This window comes from Pogoniulus pusillus, chromosome 40 (genome assembly GCF_015220805.1).
Source record: "Pogoniulus pusillus isolate bPogPus1 chromosome 40, bPogPus1.pri, whole genome shotgun sequence".
Lineage (NCBI taxonomy): Eukaryota > Metazoa > Chordata > Aves > Piciformes > Lybiidae > Pogoniulus > Pogoniulus pusillus.
Window position 1 is genome coordinate 945,818 of NC_087303.1, and position 15,150 is coordinate 960,967.

At 55.3% G+C, this 15,150-nt stretch overlaps 1 protein-coding gene across 7 annotated transcripts in view; it reads left to right on the forward strand.

Moving 5' to 3' along the window:
• Nucleotides 1-9,763, forward strand: part of SPOP (speckle type BTB/POZ protein) — a 31,977-nt gene extending 22,214 nt beyond the window's left edge. For all 7 annotated transcript variants that reach the window (XM_064174167.1, XM_064174168.1, XM_064174170.1 and 4 more), the window contains 5 exons: nt 1,661-1,838; nt 2,755-2,810; nt 3,267-3,389; nt 7,346-7,488; nt 9,086-9,763. In XM_064174167.1, coding sequence (XP_064030237.1) covers nt 1,661-1,838; nt 2,755-2,810; nt 3,267-3,389; nt 7,346-7,488; nt 9,086-9,230 — 645 coding nt within the window. In that variant the 3' untranslated portion in view covers nt 9,231-9,763. The remainder of the gene's footprint in view (nt 1-1,660; nt 1,839-2,754; nt 2,811-3,266; nt 3,390-7,345; nt 7,489-9,085) is intronic.
• The last annotated feature ends 5,387 nt before the right edge of the window (nt 9,764-15,150 follow it).

Here is a 15,150-nt window from a genome sequence, read left to right on the forward strand (position 1 = left end):
CTGAGATTTGCTCTGGTGCTGAGCAGGTGCTAAGCAGTTCCCTTGCTGTGGGTTACTGCCTGTGGGCCCTGCCTAACCCTGGCTGCTTCAGAGCAGGCAGTGAGGAATCTCTGCCTGCCCAAAGCCTCATCACTGGTTAGAGCTGTTGTAAATTGTGTTTTACACTGAGGTGGAAGCATTGAATTGTCAGAGGAATCTCTCTGGAGCTGGGGGGCACACATCTGGAGTGCTGGGTCCAGTTGTGGGCTTCCCAGTTCGAGGCAGAGAGAGGGTCCAGAGGAGGCTACAAAGCTGCAGAGGGGATCTGAGCAATGCTCAGCAAGAGCTAAAGAGTGGAGGGCAGGAGGCTGGGGTCAGACTCTGCTCAGTGATGCCCAGTGACAGGACAGGGGGTCATGGGCACGAACTGGAACCCAGGAGGCTCCACCTGAACAGGAGGAACTGCCTGGATGTGAGGGTGCAGAGAGGTTGTGGAGAGCTTCCAACTCCCCCTGGGCACTGTGCTGCTGGGCAAGCTGCTGTGGGTGCCCTGCAGGAGCAGGGGGCATGGACTGGGTGATCTGCAGAGGTCCCCTCTGAGCCCCACCGTGCTGGGATGCTGTGAAATGTGGAGGCAGAAGCAGCAGGACTTTGGGGAGGTCCCTTCCAGGGCTCGGTCAGAGGAGCTCTCTGTGCGTCGCTTTCATTTGTGCTGCTGCATTGCATTATTGATTGGGAGGATTTGAGAGTGTTGACAGAAGGAGAAAAAGCCAAACTAGGTCAGGGATGGTGCCTGGAGAAGTGGCACAACAAAGGTCCACTTCCTTAGAAACCACTTAACAAAGTTATGATTCAATTCATAGAAGTGCTCTTAGTTTGTGGTCAAGAATAAGACCTGCTGGTGGTGATGGAGGGCTTGGAGTGGAGGAGAGAGCTCCTCTGGGGGAGTGGGGAGCAGCTTTAGAGGGACCTTCCAGTGCAGATGGTTTTAGCCACACAGTGGCTGTGCTTGAGGGGTTTGCTCTGCATTTCCCTTCACCTGCACTGGAAATAATCACTGAATCTCAGAGTGGTAGGGGCTGGAAGGGACATCTGGAGATCAGCCTGCCCAAGCAGCATCACCCAGGGCAGGCCACGCAGGATCACAGTGCCCAGGTGGGTTTGGAGAGTCTCCAGAGGAGGAGACTCCACAACCTCTCTGGGCAGTGTGCTCCAGGGCTCTGCACCCTCACAGCAAGGAAGTTTCTCCCCATCTTGAGGTGGAACTTCCTGGGTTCCAGTTTGTGCCCATAGCCCCTTTATTGTCACCAGGCACCACTGAGCAGAGTCTGGCCCCAGCCTCTTGCCCCCCGCAGCTCCTTTAGCTCTTGCTGAGCATTGCTCAGGTGCCCTCTGGGGCTGCTCTTCTGCAGGCTCTCAGCCACAGAGCTGCTCCAGGCCTCTCAGCACCTTTGGAGCCTCCACAGCACTCTCCCCAGTAGTTCCCTGTCACCCCTGAATGTGGGGAGCCCAGCACTGAACCCAGCCCTCCAGCTGCAGCCCCAGCAGAGCAGAGCAGAGCGGGAGGAGAAGCTCCCCTGCCCTGCTGGCCACGCTGCACGCACCCAAGCCCAGCTGCCGCTGGGGAGCTCCCTGCTGCTGCTGGCAGTGTGGCTGCCCGAGGCTGTGTTCTCTCCTGCAGGTGAGTGTGGTGCAGGACTCTGTCAATATCTCCGGGCAGAACACCATGAACATGGTGAAGGTGCCGGAGTGCCGCTTGGCCGATGAGCTGGGAGGACTGTGGGAGAACTCGCGCTTCACGGACTGCTGTCTGTGCGTGGCAGGCCAGGAGTTCAAGGCTCACAAAGCCATCCTAGCAGGTCGGTACTGAGTTGGGTGGGCCTTAGCAGGATTAGGAGAGCCAGCAGCACCACACCATGGCAAGTGGCTTTTAGTCTGGAGTTGGACTTGAGAGGAGGCTTCCTGCAGCTCCTTTAACCGGCGAGCTGGAGGCGAGAGCTGGTTTGTGAGCTGGTACAGGGAGAGGAGGTGTCTGCTCTGGGCTGGATTGCCAAGCTCCTGCCAGCAGGGGTGGGAGGTGCAAGCTCTTGTGGCTGCAGGACACTCCTAAAGTGTCTGTTAGAAGCCAGCACTTCTCCAGGGGAATACCTTCTTGTGACGCCAAGAAACACAGCCTGCCACCCAAGTGCTCTTCAACCTTGGGCTGCCCAGAGAGCTGTGGAGTCACCTCTAGACACTTTGACAACCCACCTGGGTGTCCTCCTGTGTGGCCTGCCCTAGGAGATCCTAGGTTGGATGAGGCCTTGAGCAGCCTGGGCCAGTGGGAGGTGTCCCTGCCCACGGCAGGGGTTTGGAACCGGATGGTCTTTAAGATCCCTTCCAACCCAGGCTGTTCCATGGATCCTGCTTTGGCAGAGGGATTGGAACTGGATGATCTCTAAGGTCCCTTCCAACCCAAACCACTCTCTGAAGCCTTCTTTGGCAGGGAGGTTGGGCTCAGTGATCTCCAGAGCTCCCTTCCACCCCCTGCCATTCCCTGCAGGGACACCATAACCTCTGCCTCGCCCAGCTGGAAGCTCTCTCAGCCGCACGATGCTTTGTAAGCCCAACCTGTGCTTCTTTCCCGGTTGTACCCAGTTTGCCCCATCTGCTCTAGAAGGCCTTTAGCTGCCTGAAGTAGCAGGGCAGGCACAGGGGTGTTGCCAGGCTGCACTTAGCTGCTGCTGAGGAGCAGCAGAGCCTCTCTAACTGTGCTCTGTTTCCCCCCGGCCGTAGCGCGCTCCCCGGTGTTCAGCGCCATGTTCGAGCACGAGATGGAGGAGAGCAAGAAGGTAAGTTCCCGAGGGAAGGAGAGCTCCAGCCAGCTCCCCAGCCCCTCCAGCCAGCTCCACAGCCCCTCCAGCCAGCTCCACAGCCCTGCTCAGCTCACCTCCTTAGTGTCTGTGACTCCTGTCCCCTTTTAACTCTCTCACGTCAGCTGCAGGGCTCTGCTTCAGCTCTCCTGAAGGGAGCAGGAAAGGGACCGAGGAGGCAATTGTTACCTTTGTTACTCGTGGGGAGGGAGCCTGGGGTGGGATGGGGAGAAGCAGAAGATGTCAAATACAACTTAGAACTTCTCTTGCCCCATCCACATCCTTCTCCTTTTCCCTTTCTTTTTGCAAGTACATTCTGAGTAAGCTCAGAGCCAAAACCAGCCCAAACCTTTCAGCACTTGAAAGCAGGCTTGGGGAGAAGGAAACCTTTGGCCTCTTGTCAGGACCTTAATGAGCTTCCTTTTCCTGCTGCAGAATCGGGTTGAGATCAATGATGTGGAGCCTGAAGTGTTTAAGGAGATGATGTGCTTCATTTACACGGGGAAGGCCCCAAACCTTGACAAAATGGCTGATGACTTGCTGGCAGCTGCTGACAAGGTACAGCTGGGGTCTGGGCGTGCTGAGAGAAGCCAGGAATGAGTTCTTTTGCTGTCCTTTGTGCCTTGCTTTCCTTAGCCAGGAGCTGGCTGCTCGAAGCTCTGCTCCTCGGGGCCGGGGCAGTTCTCTTGGTTGTGCCTTTCTAGATGAAGCTGGACCTTAGAGATGCCTCTCAGATAGGATGGACCTAGAAGATCCTTCCAGCTCTGTAGATCCCCTGGCACAGAGCAGCCAGGATTTGCTGTCTCTGCTGCTCATTTTGAAGCCTTTTCTCACTGTTTCAGAGGACATCTCTGTTCAGCCCAACCCAGCAGTGAGAGCTCCCAGCTGGACCTGCCATGATCTGTTCTGTTGTTGTAGTGCTGTTATTTGTGGGTTCAGTGTGCCTGTAACCAGCTCTCCAGAGCACTTCTCTGTCCTGGCAGCAGGGCCTGCTGCTCCTCCTGCTCTGCCTGGTGTCTCAGCAGCTTTCAAGAGATGGCTCCCAGGTGATGGCTTGGCAAGAGTGGGAAGGTCCTGGTGTTCCCTTCTGGTTTTGGTTGGGTTTGGTTGCTTGCTTGGTTGTTTTTTTGCAGTGGCAGCCCCTTGGTGTTCCTGGAGAGAAAGGCTGCACTGGAGGAAGCTCCTCCTGCCTTAACCCATCTGTGGTTTTGCAGGGTCCTTGCCCAGGGAGGTGCCTGGGGATGGTCTGACTGGAGGACTGCTGGCAAACAGCAGCTCACTGCCTCCTTCCCTTTGCAGCCCCCAGGAGAGAAGAGAGTGCTCAGCTGGCCAGCCTTGACCTTACCCACTGACACTTGTGCTGTGTGACCACCTCTTGATTGCCTTTTTTGCCCTTTGGGCTTTTGGTGTTGCTCTTTTTTTTATTATTCTTTATTTTTCTTTTTTCTTTTTCTTTTGTTTCTCTTAAAAGTGACCTTTAGTGCTGGTGCAAGATGCCAGTCTGACAGCACTTGGAGACTAAAGGCCTGGCTTTATCCATGGAACAGGTGCAGCAGGGGTAGCAGCAGTGCAAGACTCTCCACACTGCCCTGCCAATGTGCCTCAGCTCTGGCCTGGAGGGACCACCTCTGGGGTGAGAAGCGCAGCTCAGTCTCCATGCTTCAGTCCTCGGATTCTCTTGGGGGTGCCACCTCAGGCTGCTGGAGTGTTGATTTTTGGTTTTTTTGAAGATGTGGATGCATGTCAAAGCCTTCTTCCACTCCAACCACCTCCCCCACACCATCCCAAGCTTCCCTGTGGCTGCAGGCCTGGGCTTCACCCCAAGTGCTGCTTTCCGAGGGGCGCTGCTCCACGTGCCGTGATTTAGGCTGCTGCAACTGGAATTAGAAGTGAGAAACAGCACAAGGAAATTCTTGGCCTGAGTTGCCACAGCCTGGTTTGGGTTGGAAAGGACCTTAAAGATCATCTAGATCATTGCCACGTGTTTGATTTGGGTAGAGAAAGAGTATTGGCTTGAGAGCTCCCATCCCATCTGTAACGGAGACGAGCAGGCAGCAGCGCAGCAAGCACAGAGCAGGCTTTACCCTTGCACTTTCCTGCCTTCTGATGTCATTTTGGGCTTTGTTTTCTGCTGGGGTTATTTATTTATTTTTTCCCTTTTAAACTCATCGTGTTGGAAATAAATAAAAGGGAGACAAAGAAACCAAAGTCTTCCATGAAAGCAGATCAAACATTGAGCATTTACCCCAGAGACCGAAACAGCTTCTTCTGAGCTCCTTTTGTCTCTGGGGGAAGATCTCTAATTAGAGCAACCCCAACCCAAAGCACAGCTCCACAACCCAGGAGATGCTGTTTCAGCCCCCTGGGTAAGTCTTGCTGTTAGGTAGGGTGGGGTTTGAGGGGTTTTTTTTAAGTGTAATTAAGAAACAGGAGGGGGAAGGGGGGGAATAAAGTCCTGGCACCTGAGAGGTCAGAAGGGCTACTTCTAACCCTGCTCTGTGATTAGAACCTGAGCTTTGTGCAGTGAAAAGGGAGGTTAAAGTCGTGGGGGTGTGGAGGAGAAGATTCAGAGCACAAAAGGAAGCATTTTAAGCCTCGTTTGCTGCATTTTAAGGCAAAAATCTAAACGAATCAGAGATTGCCTTAGGTTGGAAGAGACCTCGGAGATCATCTGCTCCGAGCTGCCCAGCAGGGATGCCTCTCAGCTACCCTTGACTGCGTAAGGCATGGAATGGTTTAGGTTGGAGAGAGGACCTCGAGGGTCAGGCAGTTCCGTAGGCAGGGACACCTCCCACTAGAACAGGTTGCTTAAGGCCTCATCCAGCCTGGCTTTGAACACCTCCAGGGAGGTTGTGGAGCACAGAAGCACCCAATGTGATCTTTGATCACATCTTTGATCACATTGGGTGCTTCTGTGCTCCACAACCTCCCTGGGAAACCTGTGCCAGGCTCTCACTACCCTCACTTCTTCTAACCTCCACTTTCAATCTCCCCTCTGACACTTCAAACCCATTCCTCCTCCTCCTCTCATTCCCAGCCCTTGTCAATAGTCCCTCCCCAGCCCTCCTGCAGCCCCCTTCAGATCCTGCAAGGCCACTCCAAGCTCCCCTGGAAGCCTTCTCCTCTCCAGGCTGCACAGCCCCAACTCTCTCAGGCTGTGCTCAGAGCAGAGCTGCTGCAGCCCTCTCAGCATCCTGGTGGCCTCCTCTGGGCTGGCTCCAACACTTCCATGTCCTTTTCTGAGCATGTCCTTTGGATTGCACAAACCATCAGCATGGCCTAAAAAATACTGAGCCTGGATCTGAAAAATATTAAGGCAAATTCCCTCTGAGACTGAGAGTGTGGAGTGAGAGCTCCTGCCCCAGCATTGCAGACCTGCTGTGATGGTTTGTTCTCAGCTGGATAGCCACAAGGGTCAGGGGTCTTTGGTTAACTTGGTAGTGTTCAGGCACCAGCAGCACTTGAACAAGGCTGGCCATAGATTCATGGAATGGTTTGGGTTGGAAGGGACCTTCAAGAGCTTCTAGTTGCAGCCCTCTTGCCATGGGCAGGGACACCTGCCACCAGCCCAGGGTGCTCAGGGCCCCTTCCAGCCTGGCCCTGAACATCTCCAGGGAGGGGACATCCCCAGCCTCCCTGGGCAGCCTGTGCCAGTGTCTCCCCACCCTCACTGTGAAGAATTTCCTCCTCATCTCCAGTCTAAATCTCCCCTCTGCAAGCTTCAATCCATTCTCTCTCTTCCTATCACAACTCCCTCCCCAGTCAGGAGATTTCCATTCCTTAAACCACTTTCTCCTCAGCACTACAGGTGGAGACCAACTTGCCCCTTGCCTCTGCAGGAGGGTGAAGCTCTTTATCCTAGGCTGTGCTGGGAGTGGGGACTTTGCTCCATCAGGTACCTCAGCCTGGCCTGCAGCCACACACTTGACCCACTCCTGCTCATCTGAACAGACCATGCTGAGCAGTTCCTTCTCTTCACTTCTGGCTCCCTAATCCTAAAGTACAGGTGCTAAATGGTGTAGAAATGGAGTTCAAACTGCCTGAGCCTCACTGGGACACCTCTGGAGCAGTCAGTGCTAGAGAAGTCTTCCCACTGAACCTGCCTAACACTGTCATGAAGCAGCAGAGGGAGAGTAAAGATTTGGCTTTAGCATTTCTGTGCCTTGCAATAACTGAGCTAGGAAGTGCTTCAGGTGACCTGAAGGTCTCATTTCCAAGCAGCAGTGAGGCTGTAAGAGCAGAAGGCCAGGATGAGAGTCGTGGTGGGTATTGGTTGCTCTCCATTGCTTTCCTCAGGGTGGGCACATCATGGTTCTCCTCTTCCTTTCTGTGTTGCTGGTCACTTGTTTGGAGTCCAGGTGACACTGCTAGAGGCAAAGCAAAGAGGTTTGTGCAGCTCTTGGTAAGGGTAGCTTGGTGCTGAAGAGTGAAGGAGCACAAATAAGGCTTCACATCAGGCCTGCCCTGAGCTGTCTGCTTCCTTGTGACCCTGCTGTGCTTTCTGCTCTCTGCAGTACGCCCTGGAGCGCCTGAAGGTGATGTGTGAGGATGCTCTGTGCAGCAACCTGTCCGTGGAGAATGCAGCAGAGATCCTCATCCTGGCTGACCTCCACAGTGCTGACCAGCTCAAAACTCAAGCAGTGGACTTCATTAACTAGTGAGTTGCATCTCCTCCTAGGGGGCAGCAAAACTGGGAGGGGGCTGCAGAGCTGAGGGAGCTGGGGTGGTGTGGTCTGGAGGAGAGGAGCCTGGGGGAGACCTCCTTGCTCCCTACAGCTCCCTGCAAGGAGGTTGGGGGTGAGGTGGGGCTTGGGCTCTTCTCACTGCTGCCAGGTGATATTAGGAGGCAATATCAGGAGGAGAAGAAATGGCCTGAAGTTGGACCAAGGGAGGTTTGGGCTGGCCATGAGGAACAATTTCTTTGCTGCAAGAGTGGTCAGGCACTGGCAGAGGCTGCCCAGGGGGGTGCTGGAGCCCCCATCCCTGCAGGGGTTCAGCAGCCTGTGGCCATGGCACACTGGGACATGGTTTGGTGTCCATGGTGGTGCTGGGCTGATGACTGGACTCAGTCTTGGGGTCTTCTCCAGTTCAGAAGCCTGCAGACAGCAGCACTGTTTGTTAGCAGCTTGGGAGCTCTCAGATGCAAGAGTCTCTGCTCTCTGAAGCCATCACCCCTCACTGTCACTGCACTCCCCCATGATGAGTCCCCCCCACGCTTTCCTGGCACTGAATGGGCACTGTAAGGTGTCCCTGGAGCCTTCTCTGCTCAGGCTGAGGGTGCTGGAGCCTTGGAGCAGGCTGTCCAGAGAGGCTGTGGGGTCTCCTGAGGAGAGCTCCCAAACCCACCTGGACACTGGGCTCCTGGGCAAGCTGCTTTGGGTGCCCTGCTGGAGCAGGGGGTTGGACTGGGTGGTCTCAGAGGTGCCAGTACCTGAGAGGAGCCTACAGGAGAGCTGGAGAGGGACTGTTCCCAGGGGCTTGTGGTCACAGGGTAAGAGGGAATGGATTGAGGCTGGAAGAGACTAGACTGAGACTGGAGATGAGGAAGAAGTTCTTGGCAGTGAGGGTGAGGAGACACTGGCACAGGTTGCTGAAGGGAGATCCTGGATGCCCCTCGAGGTGTTCAAGGCCAGGTTGGATGAGGCCTTCAGTGGCCTGGGCTGGTGGGAGGTGTCCCTGCCTGTGGCAGCAGAGCTGGAACTGGATGATCTTTAAGGTCCTCTCTAACCCAACCCATTCTGTGAATCCATGGATCCTGTGTCCCCCATGCTGAGATCACAGGATCCCAGGATGTCAGGGGCTGGGAGGGACCTCTGGAGATCTTCCAGCCCAACCCCCTGCCAGAGCAGGACCATAATTAGCACAGGGCACACAGGAACACATCCAGACAGGCCTGGGAAGGCTGCAGGGAAGGAGACTCCACAACCTCTCTGGGCAGCCTGTGCCAGGCTCTGGGACCCTTCCAGGCAAGAAGTTCTCCTTGTGCTGAGCTGAACCTCCTGTGCTGCAGCTTCCATCCACTGCTGCTTGTGCTGTGCCTGTCCCCTACTCCTGACCCCCAGAGCCTGTCCTCACCTGCTGACCCCCACCCTCAGACAGTTACAGACATTGATTCAATCCCTCTCAGTCTTCTCCAGCCCCTCAGCCCCAGCCCCACAGCCTCTCCTCACCAGGCACTGCTCTCATCATCCTTTTCCTCAGGGCTTTTTGCTCCCCCAGCTGCTAACTTCAGGTTTCTTCTCTCTCCTTTCCAGTCATGCTTCTGACGTGATGGAGACCTCAGGCTGGAAGTCCATGGTAGTGTCCCACCCCCACCTGGTGGCCGAGGCCTATCGCTCCTTGGCCTCTGCACAGTGTCCCTTCCTGGGCCCCCCCCGGAAGCGGCTGAAGCAATCCTAAAGCCCTCTGCTCCCTCCTCGTGTTTGTCTGGAAGCAGCATCAACTTTGGCTGCTGTTTGCAAAAGAAACAAGAACAAAACAAACCTTTGACCACCAGGTAGACAGCAAAATCCGTGGAGCTTTTTAACTCTGTTGCTGGGGGGCAAGAGAACTGCTTCGTGACCCCCAGACTTTTACAGAACAGCACCAAGCAACTTGGGGAGCTGGGGGGAGGGGTGGGCCTGGGGGCTCTGGGGGCTGTTCAACCTAACAAATCCCTGTCTCTGCATCGTCTGTGTGTTCCCTTCGACTTGGCTGAGTCAATTAAGTGCAGGGTTGGCTTTAAGGCTCCCAACCCGAGGCCAGAATCAACCCAGGAGTGGCTACTGGGGTGGGAGGGGGAGGGCAGCAAACATCTCCTCTCTCTGCGTCTGGCAGCACAGAACAAACCCCAAACAAAAACCTCTTCAGACGCCTCGGAGCCAAGAGGACATTTGAGCTTTTGGAGGGCAGAGGATTGGAGGGGTTCAAAGGCAAAAAGAAAAGAGACTGAGCCACACACAGAGTGGTTCTGGAAAGGAAACAAACCTGGTGGCAGCTCCAGGAGGATTTGTGTGTCAGGAGGAAAGCGAAGAAGAGAGAGCTGAAGCCCTTCCAGCCCAGCTGAGCGCCCAACGCTTGCGGAGCTCCTCCCTGCCACCCAGCGCCAAGAAGGTCTCTCGCAGCAGCACTTCTGTCTTCGTTGCAAAAAAAATCCAACCCCAAACCTTTTCTAGATGAGGCTGAAGTGAGAAGGCCCAGAGGAAAAGGCTCTGTGTGTGTCTGTGTGTGTCGTGGAGGCTGGCAAGAGACTTTGAGGGCAAAGCTTGGGAAAAGGACTCAACCAAACACAACCTCCCCCCCCTAGCGCTGCGGCGCTCGCTGGTGTTAGACATCGTGGGACGTGGGTTTGGCATTTTTCCCTGCTGTGCTTCCCCTTCTTTGCTTTTCTTGTCTTCTTTTTTGTTTTTTCCAAAAAAAAAAAAATTAAGAAAAAAGAAGAAGAAAAAAAGAAAAAAAAATAAAAAAGGGAAAAAAAAAAGCAGCAAAAAAAAAAAGCACCAAAAAGAAGAAATAAAAAATAAGAAGAGGGGGAAAAGAAACGAGGGGGGGGGGGGAAGGATGGAAAAATAAAGAGGGGAAAAAAAGGAGGAAAAAAAAAAAAGGAGGAAAAAAAAATGAGGGAAAAAGAAAAGGAGGAGAAAAAAACAAAGGAGGAAAAAAATGAGGGGGGAAAAAAAAGGAAAAAAATGAGGGAAAAAAAAGGAGGAGAAAAAAGGAAAAAAAAAGGGGGGGGGAAATGAGGGGGGAAAAAAAGGAGGGAAAAAAAAAGAAGGAAAAAAAAAAGGAAAGAAAAAAGTGGGGGGGGGAAAAAAAAGGCAACCAAAACAAACAAACAAAACTTCTCCTGTGGGTGGAACTGCACCAAGAGTCCCTGTCCTGAGTTGCTAAACGACTCTTACCACCTCTTTGTACCTGACTGTGTAGGAGCCAGTCCTGATCCTTTCTTAGTCACTCTTCTTACAGGGAAGAAGTTTCCAACTAGTTGGTAACTGTTTTTTTTTCTCTCTCTTTTTTGGTTGTTGTTGTTTGGTTTTGTTTGGTTTTGTTTGGTTTTTTCCTTTTGGAAAATATAAATAATGACTATTTTGTACCCTCTGGTGGCTTTGGTCTTTCTTCTGCTCCTGGGGTGGGCTTTGAGGCTTCTTCATTTCCAAATGGCTTCTGCTGCCCTCAGGGGTTTGGGGATGGGGTCTTGAGCGAGCTGGGCTGGTGGCATCAGCACAGGCTGGGGGGGGGCAGCATGCAGAAGGCTCCAGGGGGACCTCAGAGCTGCTGCCAGGGCCTGAAGGGAGCCTGCAGGAAGACTGCAGAAGAGCTGAGGGTGTCCAGAGCCAGGCCAAGGGGGAATGGTTTGGAGCTGAGGCAGAGGAGGGTTAGGCTGGAGCTGGGGAAGAAGTTCTTCGGTGTGAGGGTGGTGAGAGCCTGGCACAGGCTGCCCAGGGAGGTTGTGGCTGCCTCCTGCCTGGAGGTGTTCAAAGCCAGACTGGATGAGGCCTCAAGCAACCAAATCTGGTTGAGAGGTGTCCCTGCTCAAGGCAGGATGATCTTTGAGGTCCCTTCCAAGCTAAACCACTCTGATTCCAGCCTGCTGCCAGTCCTGTTCCTGCACTCCAGATGCATTGAATGGTTTAGGTTGGAAAGCACTTGAAGGTCATCCAGCTCCAACCTCCCTGCCACAGCCAGGGGGGATCACAGACAGGTGCTTGATTAGATTAAGAACTAAGGCTGGAAGAGCTGAGGGTTGTTGGACCTGGAGAGGAGAAGGCCTTAGAGTTAGGGGGAGACCTTAGAGCAGCCTTCCAGTGCCTGAAGGAGGATGCAAGAGAGCTGGAGAGGGACTTTGGACAAGATGAGGGGGAAAGGATTGGAGATGGAAGAGAGGAGATTGGGGCTGGAAGTTAGGAAGAAGTTCTTTGCAGTGAGGGTGGTGAGAGACTGGCACAGGTTGAGGTGGTGAGACCCTGGCACAGGTTGCCCAGGGAGGTTGGGGAGCACAGAAGCACCCAACGTGATCTTTGATCTTTGATCACATTGGGTGCTTCTGTGCTCCACAACCTCCCTGGAGGTGTTCAGGACCAGGCTGGATGAGTCCTTGGCAAGGCTCTAGAGAAGGAGACTCCACAGCCTCTCTGGCCAGCCTGTGCCAGGCTCTGGGACCCTTACAGTCCCCAGGGAGGTGGTCGAATGCCCACCCCTGGAGGTGTTTCAAAGAGGCAGAGGTGTGGTGCTGGGGGCTGTGGTTTAGCCTCATGCTAGACTTAAACACTAGTAGGACTTGGTGGTTTTAAAGGTCATTTTCCAGCCCAGAGCATTCCACCAGCCCATGAAAATGGCACTGCAGCCTCATGTCACATCCCCCAGCAGGTCCTGGTGACCTGCTGAGGAGCGTTGGGTTTATTAGCAGCTGTGTGGAGCTGACCCCTGCTCCCTCCCTCCCTCTTACCTGCTCAGCCCTGGGAAGGGAGAGCAGTCTTCAGCCACCATCTGCTTGGTGCCATTAAGGTGCCAGGCAGGAGGTCTGGGTAGGGCAGACACTATCCATCGATGATGTCATTAGCCCTCATCTCCAGGGAGGAGAGACTGAAATAGGCAGTGCCAGGGCAGTGGCAAATTGGTCTGACCTCAGGAGGGGCAGGTAGGGCAGGGAGTGGATGGCAGCAGAGAACTCTCTCTCTGTCTAGCTGCTGCCTCTGCGTTTCCATTCCCCCCTCACCCTCTTCTCCCCCAGCCTCCTGGCCCCTGTGTGAAGGAGGGTCCCAGCCCCACGCTGCTGTGTCTGAAGCCAGCTGTTGCTTCATCAGGTGGTGACTCACCAGAGGGTCCTTGCCCCCTCCTGTGTTCCCCCAGCAAGGCTCTCAGCACGAACACAGGACTGGCTGTGGAGTCAAAGCCTTCTGTGGCTGCCAAATTCCCCTTCCCATCTCCTGCCTGAACCCCATCGAGTCCTCCTCTGCTGCATTTAACCTGCACTTCCTTTTAGGCAAGCAAAGCATCTGAGAACCAGGTTCTGCCCACACTGCCCTGTCACAACTCGACCCCGATGCAGTCTGGGGGCTCTTACAAATGCAGCCAGACATGAACAGTCCTTTGGCAGGTGATTGCCTGCGTGGCTCGGAGCTGCCCAAGTACTCTGCAGCTGCTGCCTTGTTTACTGAAGGGCTCCGGCCGGGAGGAGACCTTTTCTCCTTGTCCTCTTGGTGAGCAACCGCTGGAGGAGTGGCCCTGGCTCAGCCTTGCCCTGGGAAGCAGAGGAGAGCAAAGTGGTGCTGAAAAGCAAACTGCTGTTAGTGGCAGAATCCAGAACGGCTCAGGTTGGAAGGGACCTCAGAGAGCCTCTGCTGCAGCCTCCCTGTCCTGGGCAGGGACACCTCAGCTAGGCTCAGCTGCTCAAAGCCTCATCCAAGCTGAGCCTTGGTCACCTCCAGGCAGGAGGCAGCCACAGCCTCCCTGGGCAGCCTGGGCCAGGCTCTCACCCCCCTCACACTGCAGAGCTTCTTCCTCAGCTCCAAACCCTTCCCCTTGGCCTGGCTCAGACCCCCTCAGCACAAGTCCCTCTGCAGCCTCCCTGCAGGCTCCCTTCAGGCACTGGCAGCAACTCTGAGCTCCCCCTGGAGCCTCCTCTGCAGGCTGCACCCCCCCAGCTCCCCCAGCCTGTGCTCACAACAGAACTGCTCCAGCCCTGGGAGCATCTCTGTGGCCTCCTTTGGCCTCTCTCCACAGCTCTGTGGCCTCCTGCTGGGGACAGCAGCACTGGAGGCAGCACTGGAGGTGAGGTCTGAGCAGAGCCAAGGGGCAGGATCTCCTCTCCTGCCCTGCTGCCCACACTGCCCTGGCTGCAGCCAGCACTCAGCTGCCTGCTGGGCTGCAGGAGGGCACTGCTGGCTCCTGTCTGTTCTAAGAGGGAAGCAAACTGCTGCTGCTCATCCTGCCTGTCCTCAGCCTGTTTTTTCCTCCTCTTGTTTTCTGGGGGCACAGGGAGGTGTTTACAGGAGAGTGATCCAGACTTGGCAGCCTCTTCCCCTGGAGACAGGGAGATACCTGCAGGAAGAGAATCTGCTCTGGAGCTTGGCTGTCCCAGCCCTGCCTGCAGAGCCAAGGCTGCTGAGGAAGGTCTGCACCAAAATCCGTGCAGGAGGTGACCCCTTCAGCCGGCTCCAGCTGCAGGTGGATGAATGATTTATTTCTCAGCCGGGGGGGCTGCTCTGGGTGGTTTGTGTCTGCTGGTTTGGGAGGTGGTTGTTTTTCATTGCAAGTGATGGAGCTGAAGCCATCTGCTGATCACCACATCAGAGCTGGAGCACACTGCTGGTGAACCTCCCACTGCCACCCTCCTCTCCCCGCGGCTGCAGCGTAGCTGGAGGCAGCTCCCAGTCGCTGCCCGTGCGGCGCCGCTGCCGAGGTGCCCCTGCCAGGCCGACAGTTGGGGATCCGAATTCCCGCGGGGGGGTGGCAGATGGAGCCCAACAGTATTTCACCGAGGCAGCCTCTTGTTGCCGTTGTTGTTGTCGCTGTTGTCCTGCTGCTTCTCGTTGTCACAGCTCTGCCGGAGCGCAGCAGGGCTGGGGCCAAGCTCCGAGTCGAGTCCCTGCGCTGCCTCCCTGCCCGCAGAGCCCCCTCCAGCCCTCCCTGCAGCCTTCCAGCCGCTGCCTTCTCCCTGTGACCTCCTCGCTCCTGCTCCCCCTGCTCGTCTTCTGTGCTGCCCTGGGGGGCTCGGAGCCTTCCTCTGGCTGAGGGGAGGAGAGGCTGGAAGGAGAAACCCCTCCCTGAGCCCCTGCCCCGCTCCGGCAGCGGGAGGCTGCGCCGCTGCCCTGCTCCCTCCTCTCTCGCTCTCTGAGCAGCCAAACGCCAAATGTTTGAGGGTTTTTCTCTCTCTCCTTCCCCCCCCCCTTGCTGGCTGCCCCTTGGGGCTTTGTTATGACAGTCTGAGGTACTCCTCTCATTGTGCCGAGGTTGTTTCCCGGGATGAAAGGCAGCAGCTTGTCTGCTTGCGAGCAGAGCAAACAGCAGAGCTGCTGCGCTTTGAAACTCGCTGCGCCTTTGTTCTGCGCCTCCAGCTGCTGGCAGGGACAAAACCAACTCTCGCCTCCTTCTTTTTCCTGTTGCCTTTTTTCACTTCTTCATTTATTTTAGTTTGGGTTTTTTTCCTTCCCCTCTTCCTTCACTTCCTCGGAGGAGAGCAAAGATTTCTTCCCCCAGACTTCATCTCAGAAGCTCTCAGCTAACTTCTGTGCGCCTTAGGTTGGCTCTGCACAAAGAATTCTCTCCTTCAGGCAGCTTGGGGCCAGGCTCTCTTTTGCCTTGCTCCCTCCCTCCCTGCCTGCACTTGAACTTTGTGGTG